The 26564-nt window shown below is 37.1% G+C and overlaps 1 protein-coding gene across 3 annotated transcripts in view; it reads right to left on the bottom strand.

The window, feature by feature from the left end:
- Kcnt2 (potassium sodium-activated channel subfamily T member 2) overlaps positions 1 to 25543 on the bottom strand; it is a 353892-nt gene extending 328349 nt beyond the window's left edge. Inside the window, exon 1 of one of the 3 annotated variants that reach the window (XM_075988160.1) lies at positions 24875 to 25543. In XM_075988160.1, the coding sequence (XP_075844275.1) occupies positions 24875 to 24969 (95 nt within the window). In that variant the 5' untranslated portion in view covers positions 24970 to 25543. The remainder of the gene's footprint in view (positions 1 to 24874) is intronic. The other 2 variants (XM_075988159.1, XM_075988161.1) reach the window with 2 other exon arrangements.
- Between the last annotated feature and the right edge of the window lie 1021 nt (positions 25544 to 26564).

The following is a 26564-nucleotide window of genomic DNA, read 5'->3' as shown; positions in this document are numbered from 1 at the left end:
GTTGGCTCTGCCCAAGGAGAGTACTCATATACACACCATCCCTGGGCCTCTGGCCTCAGCTGGGCCACACAGTCCAGGAGCTGTCGGGGAAGGGAACATTTTCCCCCAGCCCCTTCTGCTGCCAGCCATGTCTCTGTATTTGGATGGCAGGTCGTTTAAAAGAGAGAGGAAGCTGAGAGTTGCTGTCTCTAGGAGCTAAACTACTGAAAAAAGAAAAACAAAACAAAAGCAGAAAGTTTTTGGTAAAGAATGGCCAAAAATTTGGACTTGGCTTACATGAACAAAATAAAACTAGTTAAAAAGTTAACCAGTATTTTTAGAAAATATACCATTCTCTGGCAGCTAAATTTTGTAATCTAACCAGGTAATAATGGTTAAATGCCAGAGCCAGTTAATAGTATCCAGAAGTACTGGCTATAATGAAATAAAGCAAGCTATAGGACATTTGTGCTTACAAAAATGTATTATATTGTTAATACTTAGACTTAAAATAAAAAGCTAAAGTTAAAGTTGCAACCATGAGCACCAAATGCTAACCAAAAACTGGAATGTTCCATTTCCTGTAATAGAAAAACAACAACCTAAGTAATCTGGTAAAGGGCTTGAAACAGCTTCTAAGCCCATGAATCTCAATCCTTTGATTATTGTACAGGACTAGCCTAGAAGCAGATGTTTAAACTGAGATTCAGAACATTAACAAAACTTCAGTTGTAAAATAACAATGGAAATCCTGTACTGAAAAGTCACAATATTAAAAATATTAAAAACCAAAGACTTAAAAATGTATCTCCTTACTCAAGGTCTATTCATGTTTAAAAATGTATGTCTAACTTTCTTGTCTTTGCTAACTTTGTCGGGCTTGTAGAAGAATGAAAATAGATCCAGATCTATCACCATGCACAAAACTCAAGTCCAAATGGGTTAAAGACCTCAATATCAGTCTGAACACACTGAACCTGATAGAAGAGAAAGTGGGAAGTACTCTACAACACACGGGCACAGGAGACCACTTCCTACATATAACCCCAGCAGCACAGACATTAAGGGCCTCATTGAATAAATGGGACCTCCTGAGACTGAGAAGCTTCTGTAAAGCAAAGTTTTTTTTTTAAGTCATATTTTTTATTAAAATCTTGTTTAGTTCCCTGTATATGTTTTTAAAGTCAAGCTTAAAACAAGTGACTAGTCACCCAGTTTGTCTAATCAGAGATACCTAGGCAGCTCTAAAATACTCCAGAGATTGAAGAAATATGGAATTTAAAGTGATAATTTAAAAAATTATATCAGATAGAGATTTCTAGATCCTATCAGGAACCCAATGTCTCCAAAATAGATTATGGGACACCACGATGTCTCCACCTGGATGATGACTACTCTGACCACTGGGCAAGATGCCCCAAAGCTACAACCTGCTGCCAGGACCCAGCCCAATCTGTGGACACTGGAAAATTGAATGCACCACTTTTGCTTAGACAAAATAAGATTAGTCTTTTCCATATCCTTCTTCCACAAGAATCCATTCCTTCATGTGCCTGGGAAGCCTACTATTCTGGTACTTCTGCCTCTAATGCTATGGAGACTTGGGTATAATTGTATATGTATTGGTCCCGGTCATTTTTAATAGATTCGGAAGCTATTTGGTCTGTACTTAAGTATAATTTATTTATCTTTCTGAGATCTCTGACAGTATTGATTGCTAGGCTAACTCTAGATTTGTTAGCTTGACAAGATTAAAACAAAGCTTTAAAATATATAAAGGTCTGAAGATATAAAAGCTCATGAACTTTAAGGGTCTCAAAAATAATTTAAGATATAAATACAATGATAAATAAATAATTATAATTCTGATAAGCTGGTAGAGCAATGACTGCTTACTGTTTGGGTCACAAGCTCAAGAAATTAAATTTAGCCGGGCGGTGGTGGCGCACGCCTTTAATCCCAGCACTTGGGAGGCAGAGGCAGGCGGATCTCTGTGAGTTCGAGACCAGCCTGGTCTACAAGAGCTAGTTCCAGGACAGGCTCCAAAACCACAGAGAAACCCTGTCCCGAAAAACCAAAAAAAAAAAAAAAAGATATTAAATTTATTTTGGTTGTCTTCTGAATATAGGCTTACATGCTTTAAGCTCAAGTCTATGGTTTTTGATAGGACTCAAGATATGAGTGTATTTCTGCTGTTTTACAGACAACTGTTAGCTGCTTTTTCATTGTTTTCTTATTTGTTTGTTTGTTTTTTCGATATAGGTTTTCTCTGTTTTGTTTTGAAGCCTGTCCTGGAACTAGCTCTCCTCGACCAGGGTAGCCTGGAACTCATAGAGATCCACCTGTCTCTGCCTCCTGAGTGTGAGATTAAAGTATGCACCACCACCTCCTGGCTGTTCCTAGTTTGAATTTGTCTCAACAGGTCTCCACCAGGCTGGCAGACACATCTAAACATCAGTCGCTTACTACAATCTGCTCTAAATGACTGTGAACCCTGGACTTGCTGAACGCTGATATGAACCAAACCAGCCCATGTTAATAATGCTCCCAGATTCTTCAACAGGCTCAGGAAACCAGATGCTTCTGATAAATCGTCCATTGCTTGAATTCCCTTTTTGTTTTTGACTAGCATTTCAGTTTTGTTAGCCCCTAAAAGCAATGTCCCAAAGTCAACCGAAAGCAGTTACAGAAAAGAATATGGTTGTCCTGAGATCCATGGCTGAGATGCTAAGAAAAGAATGCTCCCTTACATAGGGAGATCATATGCAGCTCTGGGTAAAGGGATGCTGTTTCTATGTTCACCATTCAGGGGTAGTAAAAATCCATGGCCAAAATTAAAAATGGACTGGCCAAATACAAAAGGGAACGTGAGGCAGATCAAGGAAGACTGTTGGGTCCCCTAGTCATATTAATCTCACTCCTAAAGCAAGATGATTGGGCTCTCATAGTCATAAGATAAAGGAGGGAATATGAGGACCTTACTTTGCAAACTCCATTTTAAAGGAGAGGCTTTATCTTGGGGGGGGGGGGTAGCTATCAGCACCAGAAATGTGCAGCAATAGCAGAAATGTGAAAGGATAGCTTAAAAATAGCCAATTAAGAAGCTAAGAAGTAGAGCCATAAAATTTAACAAGATTCAGATATTCTTGGGAGGCATCCTGTCCTTGAGGATACATTGTGAGTTATTAATGGCTCTTTGTTAGGTTTTCTTTTTAAAAAACTTCATTTATTAAGTATACAGTGTTCTACCTGCATATGTCCCTGCATGCTAGAATAATAGGGCACCATATCTCATTACAGATGGCTGTGAGCCACCATGTGGTTTCTGGGAATTGAACTCAGGACCTTTGGAAGTGTAGCCAGTGCTCCTAACCTCTGAGCCATTTCTCTAGGCCCTCTTTGTTAGGTTTTTCACACCCCAAAACTGACCAATGGTTTCAGAAACTACCTTATTCTTACCCAATCCCAAAACAATAGGACATGAACTCCCCTAATTAGGGCATTTAAAAGTTCTCTGCTCCCAAGGTTCCCTGCCACACTTTCCATACCCACCATGCTGGAGTGCTAAAAAGGTGATGATCCAAACTTGAGTTTGCATATTAAAATTCCTCATGTAATTTGCATTAGAAATCTGGCTCTGTGAATTCACCTGGGAACCAAAATCTTGGACATAAATCTTGGACAACAATGTCCCTACTAGACAATACAGGGTAACAAATAAAAGCACAATGTTAGGGATGGTCTACCCATTTTGGAATTGTTGGTCAGCGGTACTCATAGACCCCAAATATTACAAACTATTTTTATTGCTCTTGGTTACTTCCATAAAGTGACAGTTAAGTCCTATTGTTGAAGCTATCACAAACGTGAGTAGAAGACATGGACAATTCAAGTTGGTTTTTGCCAGCAAGCTTCATTCCTACTGGTTAATTACACTGACTGATGAAAGAGCAAAGGTAATCATCAATTGTATACAGCTATCAACCCTGAAAGCCACCGTAGCAGCCTTCCTGGAAATATAAGCCCACTGGTGCCGTAGTAACACATATCTTGGGAATAACCACAAGATTTTGATTGGTTCTTAGACCCATTCTACAAGAAGGAACCAACTCCTGGCATAATTACTAGGACAAGGAGCTGTGGCTAGAGATATCACAGGCTTAGAACAGAACCTATTAATATTGTTCTGCAAATGAGATATAGGGTTAAAATCACTCTTAATAACTTCTTGTTACAGATATAGCTTAGTGCTTGTCTCTGACCTCATGAAAGGGGCTGCTTTTAGCAATAGAGGGCAGTCAACATGGAGAAGCACAACTACTCAAGGTGCACAGAATTAAAAACTTCAACGTGTTCAGGCTAAATGGGACACATAGAACAAAAACCATTCTCTCAAGGTTCATGGATAACCTTCATGGATAGAAGAGGCCAAGAGGTGACAGACGTAGAGGATTACTTAAAAAAAATGTTTTCTAGACACAATAAATCAGTTTAATTCAAACCACTCAAATATTCAAAGCAAGCTGAACCCAGAGAAAATTTCATCAAAGAATGGGGATGGAGGGCATGAAGTGTACTAGCCCTGTCTCGTAAGTAATAGTTACTCAGCAGCAGTTAGTATCCAGGAACAAGCTAAGTACTTTTTAATAATTAATTTTTTTTCTACAAAAGGACTCGAACAACATGAAAGATGAAACAACTAGTCTATGCTATACAACTTCCAAATGATGAAGCAGGAGCACAAATTAGTAAGGATGGTTAAAAGATTGTGCCCTAACAGCTCAACATTACCAGCATTTCAAAATGTTTGACCTTTTCCTTCTAATTATTTAATTACCTATCATGATGCCAGAAACCGACAACTTCCATCATCTATTAACATTCTGTATCATTATTCAGGTGGCTAAGTATCATGTTTTGATTTTAGAGTCCTAATTTAGCTAGAAACTTATATGATTTAGCTTTGAAGGTTTTATTTATAATAATTTATGAAGATGTATTTATATAACTATCTGATATAGAATTTTCACTTTTTTATTTCAGCCTTATTTATAATGAGAAGTGCCATAAATGACCACAAATACACAATTATAGCCATTTAATATTTACATTTACATTTTTAAAAGATCATTTTCCTTTTAATTTTAATAGAAAGGAGAGGTACAAGGTCAAAAATAAAGGCCCACAACAAAGCTAAGAGCTGGAAATTTTGCTTCAAAGTGCTGACATGCTTCAGTACTCCTAAACATCTAACTTGCTTCAGAGGAAAATGGATTTCTAGTTTCAAAAACACACTGGAGCTCTCTAACTCAATGTCTGCCTCGCTCATCCTTGATAAAAGAGCGTTGAAAATTACTATCATCATAATCAGCATAATCAATACTCTGAAAAGACTGCACACATCAGCTGTGATAGAGTAAGAGATGCACTCTCTCTTTTGTGAATCTAAGCTGCCATTTCAAGCGAGAGCAATTTTGAGCACCTTGAATTTTTCAGTGTACCTTCTGCAGGCTATTTGAATGTGGTATTTGAAGTATTTTAATGAAATGTGATATTCTCTGCTTTTTGAAAAAAAAAGATTAAGTGGAGAAAGAGAGAGAGAAACATATGAAGTAAAAATTATTGTCCCTGAGGGTAGGATACAAAAAAGTGATTACTTACTTGCAACAATAAAATCTGGATGCTGCTTATTTACCTTATTAGCTTTTTCTAGAGGGCAACAGTCCATGTGTGATTTGTTTTCTTCATTTATACAAACATTTAGCAAAAAGCTAAGTTTTGCTAACAAAAGAGGAACACTGGCTTATTGCACCGTTTTGTTGTTTTTCTAAAAATAAAAAAAAAATGTGTTTGTTTTTATTGTTACTGCTAACACAAGTGCGATGTCAATTTCCTTGTTTTACTGCTCATTTGCTCCGGTTTTGCCAGTGATGCAAATGCACAGTGGTATAAAACTGCACATGGAAATGTGAAAGGAGCAACGTGATGCTCTCCAGTCAGCCCTACTGCCAACTTATATATTGAAATTATGTGGAAGCCAGCTAACCAAATAACAGCACATAAAATACCTATGGCAAATATAAGTTTTGAACATATTTCTGGTGTACCATAAGAGATATGCATTATAAGCCATCAAATATACTCAAGTTTGTTTCTACTAACATGGCATTTTGACATTTAGGAATAATTTTTTTTTTAGGATGTTCATCAAAAAGACCCCAGAGATATATACTTAAAAACAAGTATCAGCATAAGAGTGAAAATCTAGCAGTGACAATAAATCCTAATTAAATAAATATCAAGCTGCATATTCTGGAGTATTTTACTACGAAAAATAATGTTTTATAAAAAGATAGAGTTCATGGTAGAGCAAAATATACCAGAACCTGTCTCAAAGAACAAAAGCATGTACCACAGTATTTGTAGTCTAGAAATACTAGGATACAATCATAACTTTATTAAAAGTAAAAAATAAAATCATATGCTTTATTAGCAAATGAATATTTTATTCAACCTAATAATATTATTTCTGTTCTGAAGGTATCTTTGGGATACTCACAAGTCAAACACAAACCCTGTTTTTGTTTGAACATAACACTGTCACAGTTACTCGAAGAAGTCTCTCTATTTTATAAATAAAAAATATGGTATATGTGTTTATGCTAGTGATGTTCATTAGTATATGAAGCATCCTCTATCTTTTTTACTAATTCTAGGTTGTGAAGAAACCTAACCACTTTCTTATTCACTATGGTATTTACTGAACTCGTACCCTGGTATTATCATATTTCATTTTTAAAAAGTTTCCTATTCAAATCAGTTACTCAGAAACAGCTGACCATGTTCCTACAATCCTTCAGAAAGCTAACACCAAAAACTAAAATGACTAGTTTTCCTCTTTATTTCGTCATTCCAATACCAGAAAAAGAAATGCAAGCATTGATGGTTTTAAAATACTAAGAACATTTGTTGAAGTGGTCAAGTCAGTATTGAGAGGAATAAAGCCAAATGTACTATGGTCTTACAAACTTTTATCAGGTTATGGATATTCTCCGGAATAAATATACTGATCAAAATTATAAAAGGACAGAGAGGGAAAAAATTACTATATAAGAATCCCACATGTACCATAATTGATCAATAGTTGCCTACTATTGACAGTTAATAGTATGTTTATTAATATGCATAACCAACTCTATTTGTCAGATGACTTGTCAAGAAAGAGACTTAATTCCAAAATTCCAGGAGTGAGAGCTGGTGTTAGATGACAGCACTTGACACTCTCTTCCTCCTCTAGAGCTTGCATGCCTACCAAAGAACACAACCCTCAAACACTGCCTCTTCTCCAAATAATTTAGGACATCCTGTTCCTGGTAAAAATCATCTCTAGAGTAAGAGTACAAGGCATGCTCTATCACTCAAAATCCAGTGGTTGGTAAATCATTATGGTGATTTTTGAGGTCACTTGACAGCAGTGGAGACCTTAGCCAGTTGTAGTTTATAGGCTCCTTTATATACATCACCTCAACACCAAAAGTCTCAAATCCACTGCCCTGACTCTCTGTGGTGAAGTGATTTAACAAAGAAAATGTTGAGATGTAACTCAGGCTGACACATACGGGTGATTCTGGCTCCCAGACGGCTGGGGCAGAAAGATGCTTCGCACATCCTAGGCTAGAGAGTACAACCTTGTCAAAAACAAAAGCAAGCAAACAAAAAGCTTTATTTTTCAAAGCTAAGTCAAAATATCATTTCATGAGGGAAAATTTGGGTGCTTCCCCTTTTCAGAGGGCCCTGGAAAAAGAAAGTACAATGTATATTATGTTGTAAGTTCTCTAAAGGAATTCAAGAACAATCTTAGATGGGACCATTTTGCTTGTCACACAAGCTAGCATACTTAATGAGGTTGTAATTGCCTCAGGAAACTGCTTGTAAGTGAAGGATAACAATCAAATGATTAAAGAATTGCAATCTGACTCAGAGTTAGAATCTGGATTTTTCCACAATATTCATATTCACTGCCTAATCTCTCCACAGAGCACGCACACTTTTCCCTCATAAACCAACCCAGTTTATTCACACTCCCCAAAGTCATCCTATCCTTCAGACTGGAAGTTTACCTCAGTCCTGGGGGCTGAACAAACATGGCCTAAGAAAATGTAGGAAACTCCTTGCTTTTAGGTTTGGGTAGATGAGAATATATCAGAATTCTAGCCAATAATTATGAAAAGTGAATCTGTTGCGCTACGTCTAGCTCAACATTTCTCTCACTTATGGGGAAGTAACCACAGGAGTACTCCTTTTCCTTGTCTCTAGACACTGCTATTGTTTGGCCCATCCATACCATGAGCCAATAAAGAAAGAAAGAGAACAAAAGCCAGAATGTACACCTGCAGCAACAGTATTTGGCCATGAACTAATAAATGGTTTATTCTTGGAAGTAGAAATTAAAACTATAAAGACACAAGAAAGTACATAAAAACATATCAGAGATCCTCAAGTCATTAATGTAATAGACGTATGAGTCCAAGGAAGTGGAATAACTCCCCCACTTTGGCACCATACAGTGATAGATACCTACCAGTGCAATAGCAAAGGCCACATAATGATGACCTGTCATCTGGTGCCAAGAGTGTGTACCAAAGACTCACAGATAAAGAATCCTAACTCTCACTGGTATAACAGGCTTTCTTTTGGGCCACCAACCAGCTCTAAAATTGTTGGGAGCCATACAACCTAGTCTTGGATCAGCATATGACTACCTGTCCAACAGGTTTCCTCAGGGCAAAACACCCACTCAAAAGGATTCTCCCTTGGCAAGGACCAGTAGACCAAAGGACAACACAGGAATTTGCAAAATTCTGGCAACTTGCAGGTCTTCTTCTCTCTCATTATGTTGTTGATTTTTTTGGGCAGTTTTTAGTTTTACTTTCTCAGTCACACACACACAGCAGCTGTAATTTTCTCTGGAAATTCTTTTCTTTCTCGAATACTTTACTAAAACTCAGCAGGGGACTAATGCATCACAAATCTCTTTTCCAGGCTTACTAACCACAACTCCTAATCCCGGGAACTTTTCTGACTCAATAGAGACAATTAGGTACATAAAAGAAACAACACTTGTAACATTAACCATGTCTCACAGTTCTGGAAAGGAGAATAGGGAAAAGGCCTCAGGAACACACATAGTGCCAACTGTTGAGAGTAAATTCCCTGGACACCAAGCAGATAGAATAAATTATAGTCTTTAGTCTTATCCAATGGGAAAAATGCAATATAAAATATGGGATGGATAGATACAACTTTGCCATACACAGGAGCTTACATTGGAGAAAGAAGTATGGTATAGTGGGATGGGAAAAAAGTACCTAATCAAAGTCTGTCTTTTACAGAGAGATTGAGACACGGGACCTCCTTGTAGAAAAGGGAACTGTATAAAAGCTTGTCTTGCAGACATTAAAGAATTGCTTGGGTTTGATTATTGTTGTCCTTAAGCACTGTATCCATTTCTATTAATTTTTAACTTTGTATCCACAAGTATCTGCTAGCTGCTGTAAGTGCTGTGAGAGCAGGGTATCTGGCTGGATAATGAGTTAAGTTTGCAAAAATGCAGAATCTATGTCTAGAGTAAGGTTACGTAGTGGGTAGAAAAGCATATTTGAGGTAACAATGGGGTCTTTTACAATGATTACTATGTATTTCTTAAAATATGATATATGTTTTGAAAGTCAAAAATAGGAGCCAATAATAAAGCTGTTCAGGTAAGTCTGGTAGAAAAAGCTCAGCTAAAGTTCAAGCTATTGGGGCCACTTGAGTACAGGCCACCTGGTGGTGAGAGTTTTCCCTTGCTCTATCACCCCTTACCCATGTCAGTACCTGAACCTGAGCAGAGGCTGCACCCAAGCAAGATACAAATAAGGACATGGAGACTGACTATTAGTTATGAACGCTCAGTCTTCTCTATGCTTGCTGCACTAGCTCTTATAACTTATTTTAACCTGTTTCTCTTCATCTATGTTTACCTCAGGTTTTTTTGTCTTTCTTTCATTCTGTGTGTCCTACTCTGTGTCTGTCTGGCTTTCCCCAGGCCTCTCCCTCTCTTTTCCTTCCCTCTCTCCCTTCCTGTCTCCCCTCCTGTCTCTTCTCCTCTCCTCTCCTCTTCTCTCCTCTCCTCTCCCCTCCTGTCTCCTCTCCTCTTCTCTCCTCTCCTCTCCTCTTTTCGCCTCTCCTCTCCTCCTCTTTCTTATCCTCTCTTTTCTTCTCTTTTCCTGAGCCTAAATTTCACCTACTACTTATTCTTTCTGCCCACTAGCCCTGCCTATCGCTCTGCTGCCTAGCTATTTGTCATTCAACTTTTTATTAGACCAATCAGGTGTCTTAGGCAGGCAAGTTAAAACAGCTACACATATCTACATAATTAAGCAAATGCAGCATAAATAAATGCTACATCCTTTAACATAGTTAAAGTTATATTCCACAACACACTGCGGCTCCAGCTCATCTCACACCCTGCTGCTAACAGAGTCTACACATCTGGACTTCCATGTGTGCATTCACCAGCTTCTTTGTCTATATCTAAACATGCTGCTCTTGCTCTGGACACAGTTCTGTCGTTTTGTTTGAACAGCTAACAGAGTGTCCACCTTCAACCTTGACTGTCCCATGGGCTTGATCTTTTTAGCAAGTGCCTCTTTCCTGCAACTAGTTTATTCACGATTTTATCAACACAACAACTCTACATCGTATCTGCCAGCCGACTACTGGAACATCTTCAATTCAGCTGTAGTCTCTTCCACTCATTTTGTAACAAGACATATGCAAATAGATTAACAGATGAATAAATTGATGGGTTGGTTTATAAAAAATTACTGAGTGATGTGTAATGTGTGATAAGAGAGTTAATATTAGTTATTAAGATCGAAATAATATAAATGCGTATTGACATCAACTTGAGTACCAAGATTATCTGGGGCATCGCTACAACACAAACCACCCCACCTTGTGAATTTACCTTTATTCCCTAAATTCTGACATTGTGAAAACACAGAAAATTGTTCCTCTGTTTCTAGCACAGAATGCTCATGACCATATTAACTAGCAAAGCTATCTGAACTGAATTTGCTGTAACTTACAAAAGAATTAAAAATTATTTGACTTTTACAAAAATCTTTAGACTTCATTTAGCGAAATTTTGTCTTTATATAGTAAAATGCCATGTGATTGCTTTAATAACCCACCCACAGTGTGAATATTGCAAAAAATCTATTCAAATCAGTTTAAATTCAATGTATTTAGCTCTCATGTATCATATTTACAAATCTGTATTCTATAGACTGTGTGAATGCATCATATATTCACTTTCTATGCATTAACTACATAATCTGTGCAGACTTTCTACCCTTAAATAGTAAAGTATTCAAAATATTTACCTGATTATTTAATTTTCTGAGATTAAAAAGAGCATAAGGCTATCTCATGCTTTCAAAGACATAAAAATGGGAAATTTATGATTTTCCTTACTGCTTGTTCAGTTGAATAAACTTTGGTCAACACTGAAGATGAGTGACTTGACAGACCTTTCCAGAAGTTAGATTTGTACATCAATTAGGCAGTAAAATCCCCCTCAAGGGCTTACAACATAAGAGTGGCAACAGTTTCACTGCGTGAACACAGCAAATAGCGAGACAAGTTGTTTCTCCTTTTGTGGTTCCCCTCCTCTCATATCCACACCCTCTGTTGTCCACTCTCGGTCTAAACAGAACCAGCAGAGTCTCTTATTGGACTGTGTTTCCTGTTCACATCTTCACTCTCACCAGCATACTGCTTCCAGTCCACAGGAGGCATGAATGGAGCATCCCTTTTCTCTTGCAAACCATGCACATACTTCAGAAATATTCACACAGTGACAGCATTGATCATGCAATCCTCTTATCCATAATCTTCTGCCAGTTTTTCTATGGAGAACAAAATTCGAACTCTTTCACTTGTAAATCCTTCTACAATTCCCCTGAGATACTTCACATATACTGTGGTATATACTTTAGTCTACTTGCAGTTTTGTCCTTGGACCTGCCCTGGGAAGGACACCAACTACAGATTTAGACTGATTCAATACATGAATTTTAATCTGTAAAAATTAATTTCCTTCTGGAATACTCTGTCCAAGAAGCTTTACTTCATCACTTCTATCAGGCCAGCCTGTGAAGCACATCCTAGTTTATGTGACAGCTCTTTTGTGCATCGTGTCTCCCTAAGTGTGAGCACATATCCTTCAAGTCCATCTCAATAGGAACAATACCTCACATTATACAGGAATAAAATTCATTTTGAGCAGAGCTTAGTGTGCACAGGGGAACTTCTTTCTTTGTTCTGCATGCATGTTTACTAAGCAGGAGATACTTAGAAAATACCATAGAAAGACTAAAATGAGCAAGGCAACACAATAATGTAGGATCAGTTTCATTCATCTTCTCATCAGAGAGGCATGAACTTATTATACACCTGAGAGTGACTACCTTCAGACTGCCTTCTGTATGTAGAAAAGTTGCAAATGCAAAGAGACACAAAAGCTTCTATATGACAGTAGAAAGGCAATGATAAACAGAAGTGGCGGATCGTGGGGCAAAAGTAAACAGGAAAGAATAAATTTGGTACCTAGAATGAGAACTGAAACACATGAGTCATTTCCTCTTTTGTAGAACTTTAAGCAACTCTATGACCCCAGGCTTGCCTTGAATTTGTGTTCTACCTCTCCCCATCTCCTGAATGCTGTTATTACAACTGTGTACCACCAGGGTTGGCAGGAATATGTGGTTAAAGACAGTGTATATCCTCTCCAAGGATTGGAGACATGTTTGCATTTTTTTTTCTCTAAAAAAATTACTATCCATGCTAACATTACAAAACTAAACAGACTCTTTAACTATTATAAGTACTACTCCGTGATTAAAAATAAAAGATTTCTTTGGAACCTAATGCACAAAATCATACCTTTCTGTTCATTCAAATCACATATTACTACCACAACATAAAACCACGTGAGACAGGGTTTCTCACTGGCTCCATGTCCACAGTGTCTAGGAAGAACCTGCTGCCTGCTGCTAAGCTCCTCGTGTAAATTTATGAATTCACTTTAGTAGTCACTTGAATTGTCACAGTATGATTTATGGACTGAAGCACATTCTGCTTTGCTATTTCCGAAGGAAATCTCCTCGTGAATATAAAATTGGGAATTGGAAAGACATTTTCAAATCAAATGACTTAAACTATAATATCTGGATATAAAATGAGCATTAAAACTACCTTATTTTTAGAAGATGGGGAAAAGGAGAAACTTAAATTCAAATAATGTGTTTATGTGGTGCACACAGATTCACAGCTATGATTTAGATTCTTATATTTAGGAAAAAATGTTAACATTATAAAATTATAATTCCTGGTGCTTTCAATGAGCTATTTTATTAACTAGTGTAGAAGTAAAAATGTATTGAAGATCTGGCTTTTTCTTCTTGAAAGTCATGTGTCACACCTGTAAACTACAAGCAAAATTCTGCCCTACAGAATACAGTAACTTTCAAAATATAGAGAATTAGTTTCAAATATTTCATTACTAAGTTGAAGTTGTTTCATGAGGAAGAATGACATAAGAAGGAGATGCAAGATAAACTCCAGCCATGATACAGCACCAAGACCCTGAAGCAGACACTGGCCTGTGAGACAAGGGATGGTTTCTGTAGAGAAGGCTAGAGATTACATTTCAAGAAGTATATGGAAAGAAAAGTTAATGAGTGAACATCACTGGTTGTTGAAGGAATGGTTTGGTTGTAACACAATAAATATCAGTTATAAACAGGCTTTATAACATGAGTAGTTTATGGTAAAATCTTCTCTGAGAAATGCATACAGGAAATAAGCCTTGGGTCTTCAGCAGGGCTGAAGAGCAGAAGGCAGGCTTGGAATGAAGGGGACCTTAGGCAAGTGCTGCAGTTGCATAAATAAGAAGCATGATAAGAATCAACCTTAAAAGAAAAGGTTAAGCTAAGAACTAAACAAGCTGTCAAAGTAACAAATACTGCTCTAACGTTTTGAAATGGAAAGATCTAGAGCTATTATATCCATACAGGGTGGTGTGGTGATAGATCAATAGAAAAGATGTTCTTATTTTATATTATTTATATCATAAATGAACAACAAAAGTTGGTTATAGAAATTATGTTAATTATACCAAGTAGTTAATATATATATCAATTATTTAGTATATATCCTATACACATACAGTTATATGTGCATATATGCATTCATCAATATAACTGAAGTTATATAAATAACTAAATTCAAACCATGACCAGGCTTTTTTATTGCTTGCTTGTATTTATTTAATTAGGCTTTCTGTATGTATTTGCTTAGCTGCACGTGTGCCATGTTACATGTATGGAGATCAAAGGACAACTTTTGGTTGGTTCTCTCCTCTATGTTTATTCTGGGGCTCACATTCAGGTCACCAAGGTTAGTGAAAAACACTTTTACCTGCGAGTCATCTTGCCAGCCTTTGACCAAGTTTCACTATATTATTAAATGTATAAAATTTATGTAAGGAATTTTTAAATAAAAGATAAAAAGTAATGTGGAATACATGTGTAACTTCAAGGGAACAATCCTTCCTAGTCATACAGTACTTGGCAGTGAAGGTGCTAGAACCATCTTATGAAACATGCTTTCTTTCATGATTGGAGAATAAGGAGTGATGTTCCAAAGTAGTGGTTGCCTTTAAATTGGAGCACCAAGGAAAATGACGTTTCTCCTGAAGTAGTTTATTTCTCATCCTATAAGACTGATGATGTTGGCTAACTTTGTGACCCATCTCCAGGAACTGTTTAAAAACCCATGGAATTCATACTTGGCACAAGGGTTAATATATCCAAGCAAATCTGGTCCATATACATCATGCTATTTTCTATGTGTTTAATGTCACTACATCTATTTAAAGAAATCACTGCCAATCTATGGAACAGGTGAAGCATATTAGTAGATCATTCTGAGTACCAAGTTCCTAATCAGATAATTGCACATGATCACAATTAAGACCCAGCACATCTCTGCAAGATAGTTTTCATTATCACAATCACACTGGTTAGAAAAATGAGTTCTATTGCATTAGAGTACAAATACTTCAGATATCACAACAAGAGGCAACCCTGGAAAGTTGTACTAGTAAGCACAATACCATCAAAAGTTAGTCACTGAACATTAAACAGAACAAAGAGGAGACCCTGACCAAAACTTCAGAAACAAACTCTACAGAAGCTTCAGAAACTTAATTCCATGATCTTAAATAATGATATTCCCCTTATGGTCAGTAATATTTTACACTTTCATCTGTTTTTTTTTTCATGTTATTTATTTGTTATAATCTTTAATTTTTTCCTTGTATGATAGATTATATTTTACCATATTATAAATAAAAATCAATCAATAAATACATGCAAATCTTTGTTTTGGTAGTTATTTGAATTTCAGTATTCACTGTCCAGACTGTCAAATAAATAATACCCTAGATGTAAGAAAAGAGAACCAACTTCAAAATTCCTAACTTCCTTCTAGAGCTGGATATTGTAATATTGGCTATGAGAATGCAGAGCTTTGATATTTTCTATGCAATGAAAAATCTTCACATTCATTTACATTTTATTAATTTTGTTGTTTAAAGGACATTTAGTCATATTTGTGTTTGTTATAAGCATATTTGGTAAGCATAATAATGAGATTCTGATTTTCTCCCTGTATCTTAAAACAACATAAGTATTTCCATAGAATCTGTGACTTATCTGTGAAATAAAACATGGGACAGGGTTTTTCTCAATTTGTGTGAAGATTAGTAATACATATAGAACATAATTAGAATGATACTTGACCATACTAAACTCTTTGTAAATGGCCAGTCTTGTGACAAATACTAAATTCAGTTTTATCATTCATTTTCTTTGTATAGTTTAACTTTTAAGGAGAAATGGGTGATTTACCACATCAACTCATTTGTGGGGAGAGAGCCAAGGTAAAGAAATGCTAAAAAGAAAAACCCTCCATCTATAATTTGCCAATGTAATTACCACATAGTATGTGTCACTTCATTAACATCACTCCTTCCAGGTACCTGTGCAGCTTGCTGATCATCCTTTCTTATTCCTATGGGAATGAGCATTATTTCCATTTTGACGAGCCTGAGATGGCAGATTGTCCATTATTAACCACACATCTGGCCCTGGTTGTTAAGAGCTAGTTGTTTTCAATATGTGGACAATCTAGGAGTATTTCCCCAGAGAGTTAAGCAAGGTTGAAATGTGTTAATCTCCTTTATCCCTATTTACACAGTGATTTACAAGATGGGATAAGCGTGCTCTTGTAATAACAGTCTTTCATTATGATTTTGTGTAAGTTCCCATGTTAGAAAACCAAAATCAAGCAGGCCTTTATTCCTCAGCTTTGCTGCTTATTCCTCACCGGGCTTTGAATATAAAATCCCTTTCTTAACATATCTAGATCCCGTGAAAGTGGGAAGCAGCTCAACTTGGAGTTCACAGAACTCACACGCTGAGGAAAATTTTTCTGATTTTAAAGTCGTGCAAAATATCTGCAAAAGTGCTGAACTGAAAAAGAACAATTAGAGAGAGAGGTCATGCTGACTCTGAACAAGAAAGGGGTCAAGTGTGGCTGGTCTACTGCTTGCCATGGTCCTTGGAGATACACTAAGCTTGACCGTTGTTTTCTGTTTCTGCTTTCTTCTGTTTGTCAAAAAAAGATGAAGATGAATAGGACCAATTCCAATTTCAGGTTAAAATTAAAGAGAAATATGTATTTGGTCTCCCTTTCCTGCTCATCATTCTCTGCATTAACTCAAAACATTGTCCTGTAATTTCTTTCTGAAACCTAGGGCTTTCCTGTCTCTAACTTCTTGATCTTCTACTCTCATCTTCACTTCCCAGTCAAAAAGACAAATTGAATACCATGGGTTCACTAACTGATTTACTTTAAATAAATTTTCTGCTTCCAAGTATCTGAAGGGATTTGATTCTTCCTTGAAATGACCCTACATCAAAGAGTCTCTTCAAAAGAGAACAGTTTGTTCTAGCTGTCCCTAGTTATTGGGGCATAAAGGACAGATGTCTAATCTGCTCCACGCCCTGTTTCTGTTGAAGCAGTTACGGAGAATCCAACTTCATCACAGTGTTCTATTTTGTTTTTGTCCTCTGTGGAACCAGAGTCTCCATTCATCAGCTTCAAGCATGTATGTCCCACTTTTCTACACAAGTGTCCACTGGCTCATATCTTCTAATACCCAGACCTGGGAGAACACAGGATGCTGACTCACAATGAACAAACCTTTAGATTAGAGAGAAACATGATTCAATACAAGATGAGAGCACACTTTAACCCCAAAGAACCATAATCTTTGTTCATTAGTGCATAGATGCTTAACTTAAAAAAGCTGGAAAGAGATCAGGGAGCCTGTAGGGGATCTGACTAAGTCCTCTGCATTTATGTTATGGGCGTATAGCTTTGTCTTCTTGTAGTCTCCTAATGGTAGGAACAGGGTGTGTCTGACTCTTTCACCTGCTTATGGGACCTTTTTCCTCCTACTGTGTTGCTTCATCCAATCTTGATGTGATGGTATGTATCTGGTCTTACTGTGATTTCTTAGGCCATGTTTGGTTGTTGTTACTGGAAGACCTGCTTTTTCTGTAGGGAGACTTGGGGTGTGGATCTGGGCGAAAAGAAAGGTGGGGTACAGACTTGGGGAAGGGGAGGAAGGGGAAACTGCAGTCAGGATATAATATATGAGAGAAGAATAAAAATTAAAAAGGGAAAGCTGTAAAACATAATTGAATACTATTAGAAAAGTTATCAATATCAGTGATATTTTAGACAATAAAAGTTAAGAAGGTAATTTGGATGATGAGGTGACTGGGATTATATACTGAAATTCTTGGTTCCACGCAAAGTAGAATCAACAACACCTAAATTTTAGTACTATAAATTAATTTCAAATATTTTATATAGATTAAATTCTTGGCAGATTATTTATCATTCATTTTACAGTAAAAATAAAGAATGAAGTACATATATATGCATAAATACATACATATATGTATATATGTATATAAAGAGAGATTTCCCTGCTTAGATCTATCTCCTGAATGCTCGGTCTAGTCAAACTGCTCCTTGACTTTCTCCAATTCCTAAAAAAACCCTTGTTCTCTTCTTCCAGAGGCACTTACATAAGGTGCTGCTTACCTTGAATTTTTAGTTTCTCAGGTCATTTATTAATTCATATCTTTATCCTTAATCTCAAAGTAAATTTGTTTGAAACCTTCCCCACACACTTTCTAGTCTGTTATACAAGACAACATAGTCCAATATCACATTCTCAAAGCACCTGATGATTTTCCACAGAGGAAAATCACTGTACCTACCATGATGGTGTTTAAAACTATTGTGACAGGTAAAACATTATATCAATTATAACAATTTTCTGACTCATTAAATTCTTCTGCACTGGATTTACAAAGGAACATAAAAGATGAGTTTTCTCATATTTTGTTTTTATTTCAAATTATCTAATATTTCCTTTTTTGATAATATGGCTGATGTTAATATCCATTTGACTTTCAAAACGAAGTTGAGGAGACAACTGTATTTTATTGTTATCAGTGGATGAACTATGCCACCATTTCACAATATTAGTGTTCATGTCTTTACTTAAACCGCAATTTAACTAGTAACTGATGGTTAAGATCCTTATAAACTAAGTGAACAGTCCATTAGGAGGGGGGAGGCAAAAGGAAAGGAACAAAATAGAGGCTAGCCTGGGCTGTATTGTGAGTTCCAGCTAAACCTGTTTATAGAGACCAGAATTTAGTTTACAGAAAACAAAATAAGCAAGCAAGGAAAGAGAGAGGAAGAAAGGAGGAAAGGAAGGGATGGAGGAAGAGAGGGAAGAAGAGAGGGAAGGAGGGAGGGAGGGAAGGAGGGAGGGAGGGAGGGAGGGAGGGAAAAAAGGAGGAGGGAGAGAGGAAAGGAAGAAGAGAAGGAAAGGAGAAAAAGTTGTTTTATTTTTTTCATGTCACACAAAATGTTAGGACATGAGTTGTGAAAAAGTCATAATTTTTTTCTGGAATCTGTGCAGAGAAATTTTAAGTTATCGATCAGAAAAGTCAGAGAAAGCATGAAATTTTAAATATATTAGTGAAAGATAATAAATATTGTTGATACAAATCAAGACAGACAATTTCAGACTCTAAACAAATAAAAGAATTAATTAAATAAACTCCTTAAAAATACCTTTTTACTTCATTTTCTAAAGAAACTTAGACAAACTTGGCATATAAATGACACAGGTAAAACATAAAGACACTAATAAAAATGGTGAAGTAGTGCATCCATTTTTAGAAAGATTCTTATAAACAAGAATACGAATGGCAATAGCTGCAAATAGATGCAAAGTATTTACTACTAACATCGGAAAAAGAAAACCATAATCGCAATCGGCACCAATAAACATGTGCCTTATCATTCTCCTTTTTGCTTTGTTTCATCGGGGGAGAACAAAATTATATTTAGCATTCATTTGTATTCAGTACTTTTCATAGTCTCTATAAAAATTGATTTTTTAGCATGTATTTATTGATTCTTGGTGGAGGTGAAAGATGGGCATATCAGAGAATTGCAAGAATCAATTCGCTCCTTCTGCCATGTGGGTCCTAGAGACTGAACTCAAGCCGTCAGGCTTAATATCGACAAGTTCTTCCTAATAACCCATCGTGCTAATCCTCAAAGGTATGTTTTGTAGAAGCTGAGATATATTACTACTAGAAAAGAGGGGAAGTGATTCTAGTGCTGTAGTTAATTTAATCAAAAGCATTTCCAACATCAGGCATCTAACCATGTTTTTGCACCCATCCTCAAGCCTAAGTTGAAGGTACAGGTTCAATGGAAGGTATAATGCTTTCCAAATATTTCATACGTTATAGAGGAAATGAGATTGCTGTGTTCTAACTGCCCCAGACCAACTAATTTTAAATTCCAGTTTGAGTATGTCATAAAGAAAACTATATATTTCTATAAAAAATAGTGATGGTTGAATTCCTGCTAACGCTTTAAAACCAATAGTATCAAGTATTTTTCTCTGTGTTTCATGTATTGTGCTGAACATAAAATAAGTCTGTGGCCAGCAAGGTGGATCAGTGGGTTAAGTATCTGATACTCATTCTTGATGACGGGCTAACCAAAGAGGCAGGCACTAGGTTCAGTTAAAGATTCTGCTTAACAGATGAAAGTGAAGAGTGGATGAGGAAAACACCTGGTGGATGATAATCTGCCTCAACACTCACGGGCACACAAGTGCACAGGCACTTGCACACCCACTTACTGACATACATTCACGGCATATGCCATCATGTACTCAGGCATTCATAAGCAAACGTATGCAAAATGAGAGTGGTAGTCATGGTTTTGTATCAATAACTACATTAGATTAGGTTTTGTCTTTTGCTTTCTTCTTGCTGGTTTTTCATGCATAGTTGATGGTGATAAGAAAATAAGGATTTTCCTAGAATGTGTGTTTATACAGACAGACAGACAGATAGATAGATAGATAGATAGATAGATAGATAGATAGATAGATAGATAGATAGATGATAGATAAATAGGGATAGAGATATATAGATTGGTTTTTCAAGACAGGGTTTCCCTTTGTAGCATTGGCTGTCCTGGAATTCGCTCCATAGTACAGGTTAATGCCTCCAGAATGCTGGAACTAAAGGCATGAACCACTACAGCCTGGCTGGAATACAGTTTAAACAATAAATGTTAAATCATTTTTGTAGTGTTATATATATACTTAATTGCACTATATAACTGAAATAGTAAAAATGTCATTTTATGCACTTAATGGAACTTAGAATGTTCTTAGCTTGTATTAAATAATCTGAATTATATTTTATAATCAATAACTACTGTCTAAAATAATGTCATTCCCTGGTGGGGATAAATTGGTGACTTATACAAATGTTCCATATGGCATTGTAAAATCCATTCCTAACTCTACTACATATAATAATATACCTTGTAGTCTAATACCTAAAAAATTTCAAGTACCTTAACATCTATTCAAATTATTTGCCTATTTTATAGCTATCTTTTAAACTGTTTATTGAATGACTTGGACTCTTTGTTCAAATCCTTCTTTAGTTCTAATCACCAGGAATTTGCTTGCATAAATTTCAAATGTCACCTATAAATCAGAAAGGATATTCATAAAATTACTGTAGGAAATAACTGCCCTAACATTTGAAAACAAGGGTGGTTAATTAAATAAGTGGCCTACTTCTTATGACTACAATTGAGATCTGTCCATTAGCAGTGATCGGAACTGTGACAAAAATGAAATCACAAAATATTCTAAAGATGCATTGAAGACCTGAGCCCCTTTCTAGTATGATGACTGCATATGCTTTATTTCCAAGTTAACGTGGAATATACTATCCCCAAAGAATACAAAATTTTCTTGACATTTTAAGACATAAAATTTCTAGAACACAGCCATAATATAAACATTCCTGTCAATATTATTCTTGAGAAAATTCACCTGCTATTCAATAATTACTTCCATACCAAGAAGGAATGTTTCACATTTCTCTGCATGTTTTTCTCAGACCTAACATAATGAGACTAGAGGTACAACAAGCACTCAAATACCAGGTGAATGGAGAGATGGGCAAAAATCATTTATAGAAATTCTTTGGAATATATTTTGTGTTATTCTCAGGATTTCAAAGAAATCAATGTGTATTATATGCACAAGAGGCATCCTCAAGTCAAAAGTTATGTTCCCATCCAGCAAGTCTCAAATTTAGTTCAAAGTCTCACAGAACTAATAGCATGAACCATTCTGAACACTGCTAGACTAGCTCATATTCTATACAGAAAGGGATGTAAATGAGAGTTGATTATATAAGAAGACAATGAAATAATGCATTCACATACTATAAATATTACATGTGTAGTACTTCTACATGCATATTACAAGTATTATCTGCTTACTATATGTGTATTGGTCAGGATAGGCTCAAACTTATCTACAGGGAGTTATTCCTAGAAGGAAGTCTAAAAGCTATAAACAGAGCCCTCAATGCATCTGTTGGTGGACAGAGTCTGCAAACTACTTCAGGGAAGTGTTTCTTCCTCAACACCTTAGGAGCCAAACCAACATCTATAGCTGAGAATACAAAACTTTCTACCAATACTTAATTGCAAAGAGGAACTTGTGCTCTTTTCAAACAGTAATGACATGGCTTACTTACTCCATATGAGGTTAGTTTCCCAAAATAAGAAAGAGGAGGAAAAGAAAGAAGTACAACTGTGAATTTTAAGTAAGAAAACCACCATTTAGAAAGAAAACAAACCAAAGTAGGAGCCATGAATTTATAATGTATAATTCAAATGGAAGAAACTCAAGCTTCCTTCTGGTATTTAGAGTTTTGAGGAATTAGAGTCACATGAAAGTTGAATTGAGTTATCTTGAATTATCTTTATATTTTTATTTTTTAATTAATTTATTTATTTTGGTTTTTCTTGGAACCTGTCCTGTAATTAGTTCTTATAGATCCAGCTGGCCACGTACTCACAGAGATCTGCTTGTCTCTGCCTCCCAAGGGCTGGGATTAAAGGTGTGTGCTATCATTGTCCTGCTGAATTATCTTTATTCTTATAATAGATAGTATCCATGACATTCCTTCAATCTTCCAGAATCCTGGTACCCTTGTTGCTAAAATAAATGGCTAATGTTTAGGGCAAGTATGAGCACTAATTCAATGTAAAACGTTAGTCCTGTGTCATTTGAGCTTCTTTCTTATCACTATTCTATGAGGGAGATATTTTAAAATTACATATTTACACTATAAACATAAGATTGCTAAAATCATGGTCTCCAAATTACTTTTATCCAAGATCATTCATTTAAGTGGATATAAGCAAAATACTGAAATCTGTTCTCTCTGATTCTTATATCTGGCCTTCAAAAGTTAATAACAAATATAAATCCAATTTAATATTAATATTTTTACAAGGCCTCAAAATCAGTTAAATCTCCTAAACTCTTTGAATATCTAAAACAGTTCACCAGTAGTCAGCACTTCATGTTAATGATAAATGTAAGCAGATTTTTAAAGTAAAGTTAAGCTGAAACAAAACTTTTTCAGACACAGATTTTAAACGACTATGTCCAAGGTTTTAAAGTGGCACACTGGGATACATATAGGAAGTGCAGCTACGCCAGACTCGGTATCAGTAAATTCTAAGTAAGGGCAACCACCACGTGACCAGTTAGCATTGGGACAGAGTTGAAACAAAGAAATAACACTATGCCACTCTAGCCAGTGTGTGCTCTAAGAATTCAATCTACCTCATATTTCCCACACAGATTTCTGTTCTAGAAGTAATGAGCCTTAAGTCCCGATAGAAATGTAAATCCCATCACCAGAATCTCTATGCTGAATTTTCTGGGTCGTTTCTATAGGACAAGATAGTTTATCTAAATGTCAGTTAGCACTGTAAATTCATTTAAACATCCATTTAATTATCCAATTAACTCCAGTTAATTCCAATTAACACCTTCTTTTAGATATACAGCAAATAACCCAAGAACTTGTCCTTTAAATTTCTAAGCAAGATGCAAGGTTTTTCTGTCTGAAAAGAAGAGATTCACTGGAAACAAATCTCCACAAAGCATCCATACATACGTCATTAAGTTACTAATGTGAAACCAAGAAAGATGCCTGTAAAGTCTAAGATAGAATCCCTAACGTATTGGAATGTGAGTTGGTACTGGGAACTGAGAAGGTGATGAAAAGGCAAAGGGCATATTGCCCAGTAGTAGATGCAGAAGATACTTCAGATTGGACCAATAATGGATCGTTTATCTAATTCAAATCTAACATTAATGCAAAACTGAACTTCGGGGAATCATTTAAGCTTCACCGAGAGCTTAGTTATACATATATTACTAAAAACAAGAAAATGTGGCATGTGGTATGTGAAATTACAATTCTAGAAAACAACTCAATTAAACATAAGAGTGTGTTAAGAAAAAAAAATTTAAAAAGACCTAGACAGAACCTCTTGTAAGTCAAATACATAAAGCTTTAATGTCATTGATAAAACACATAAGCAATGCTTTGGTAGTAATAAATATTTCCGCCTTGAAATTTATGCTATTATTTTGAGATGTGGATTATTTAGGTGAAAATATGTTAACCATGCTACAAAAACCATGCTAAGTTTATTTTCTATTCCAAGCATTCTTGCTTCACTAACTACCTGTTACGTATTTAAACCAATTGCCTACCTGAACTCCAAATATTTTAACAGCAGAAAAATTCCCAGTGACAAGCTAGCCATCTAGCCGAGACAACACTGACAAGGAGTAAGAAAGTGGGTACAGAAGATTTTAGATTTCTGCTGTGGTTTTTCAATCCCTTGGATGCATTTATGAGGTGGATTAGCTACACGAAGGGAAAATAACAAGAAACATTTGACACTGAAACTGCATGCCATTTCGATGTGATTGTACCTCTGCTTGCAGCCTCATACACAACCAAGGAAGCACGGATAGACAAAAAAAAATTTAATAAATGCAACAAATGCATCGCAAGAATTAGAAAGTGGGAAGGAAAAGAGTTCCTTGTCCACAGCGACTGCTCTACAGAGTCAAAATGGAGCGGTGTAGAGTCCCCTTTACTCCCTCAGTGTTCCTCTCCCTTTCTCTCCCTCCATTCTCCCTATATCTCCCCAGTCTTGCCCCCTTCCAAGCAGTATTCTTGAAACACTGCACCAAGCCACTCACCTGTCATCATTTTGCCAGCCTTGGTCCCCTAGCAGCAAATCCCGAAATCTGTACCTGGGAGGCAGAGGGGGCACTTCGCTCTCCAAATCAACCATTCTTCCTTAAGGGGTGGGCAACATCCAACAAGGGATGGAGGAGGGCAGCGAGGAGCAGAGAGTGCTGAAAAGGGGTACCTTTCAGAGGAAGGTGGCAGAAGAGCCTGGGGGGGACCCGGAGGAGGAGGGGTCGCTTGGCCGGAAGCTGTGGCTGAAAAGGGGGCTGGCTCCTCTTCCCCAAGGGTGTGATGGGGATGATGCAAACCGAGCACAGGAGCAAAAGTCTGGCTGCGATTCGAACCGGCGCTGCCAAGGAACCGCCCCCAGGTTCGGTGCCGCCTCTGGTCCCTGGGAGCGTGGGGCGGGGGTAGGGGGTAGGGAGGCGGGAATGCAAAAGTTTCTTCCCAGACAAAAAACAAGAAATAAAAGGAAGAATCGCGCGGTGCCTAGAAAGAGGGCAGGTGGTGGGCGTGAGCTCCGCGTGATGGCCAGGCACTTTCCTGAAAGGCAGGGACCAGAACCTCCCACCAGGGCATCCCCGGAGAGAGAACAGGCTCTGGGTGCAGCCTGTCGGGGGAAGGCGAGTGCGAAAGCTTTGGGCTTGGCTCTCCCCGCTCCCTGCACAGGTCTTTCCAAGCAGTTGCTGGAGACCCAGCCAATGAGCCTCCCCCTCATTAGCATAACACAGTGACGGCAAGAGGGTGCCTTGGGGACAACCAATGGGGGCGAGCTCATTAGCCTATTCCTGAGCTCCAGACCCTTCCCGGGAAGAGGATGAGGGGTCCAAGGAATGATCCCAAGTGTCACCAGCATCCCTGTTGTCGCCTTCAGCTTCTGTGGACTTAGTGGAAATGGATTGTTCCTGAACAGGGAATCCCCGCTCTCAGCACGAGGAAAGCCCTTTCTCTCCCCGCTACCCCCTCCCTTTTTTTACATTCTAAGAAAAAGGAGGTATTTCCCTGGTCTGAGGAAAATCGCTGGGCCATCCTTAGGAAGCAGCTATGAGGAATATTTCAATGAAAACTAAAAGAGCGTCCCGGAAACAGACAGGGCAAGACTCCTACTGAGTACCTGTTGGTGGTGCCACTGGGAGCTTGTGGTCTCCTAGGTGCCAATGTAGGGGCGGACTTTTCACAAGGTCACAGTAGGAAAAGAACCCAGAACTCCCATTTGGCTATTTACCAGCTCCTTGGACTTTTCTGAACCCTACTATCCTACTATGTTTGGTTCTACTTGCACATATTAGTTTTTCTTTCAGGGACAGATTCCTGAGGCTCATATACGCAGAAACAGCACACTGCACCTCAGGAAAGCAAGGGTAGGCATTGCTCTGGCCCTTACAACAAGATTATCATGAATACGGGGCCACAATGGAGCCAAACAACAACTTAATAAACACATGTTTTCTAGGTTCAAGAAACACATTAACGTAAACCAGACTTCTGCAGTCTTAAAGTGAGAGTTTAAATAAGAAACAGCAAAATGAAGATCAGGTAAACCTTTTTTTTTCTCTTGTTGTATTTGTTTTTAGTTTGGGGGGAAGTTAAGTATGCTTATCAAAGATATAGTAATCAATTCATTTTGAATAATTCTTAGTGGAAATCATTTAGCAGAGAAGCCATACAGAGAGCTAAAATACAGAAAGAAATCAACAA

Source organism: Microtus pennsylvanicus, chromosome 10 (assembly GCF_037038515.1).
Source record: "Microtus pennsylvanicus isolate mMicPen1 chromosome 10, mMicPen1.hap1, whole genome shotgun sequence".
Taxonomy (NCBI): domain Eukaryota; kingdom Metazoa; phylum Chordata; class Mammalia; order Rodentia; family Cricetidae; genus Microtus; species Microtus pennsylvanicus.
This window is presented reverse-complemented; position numbering and strand designations above follow the sequence as displayed.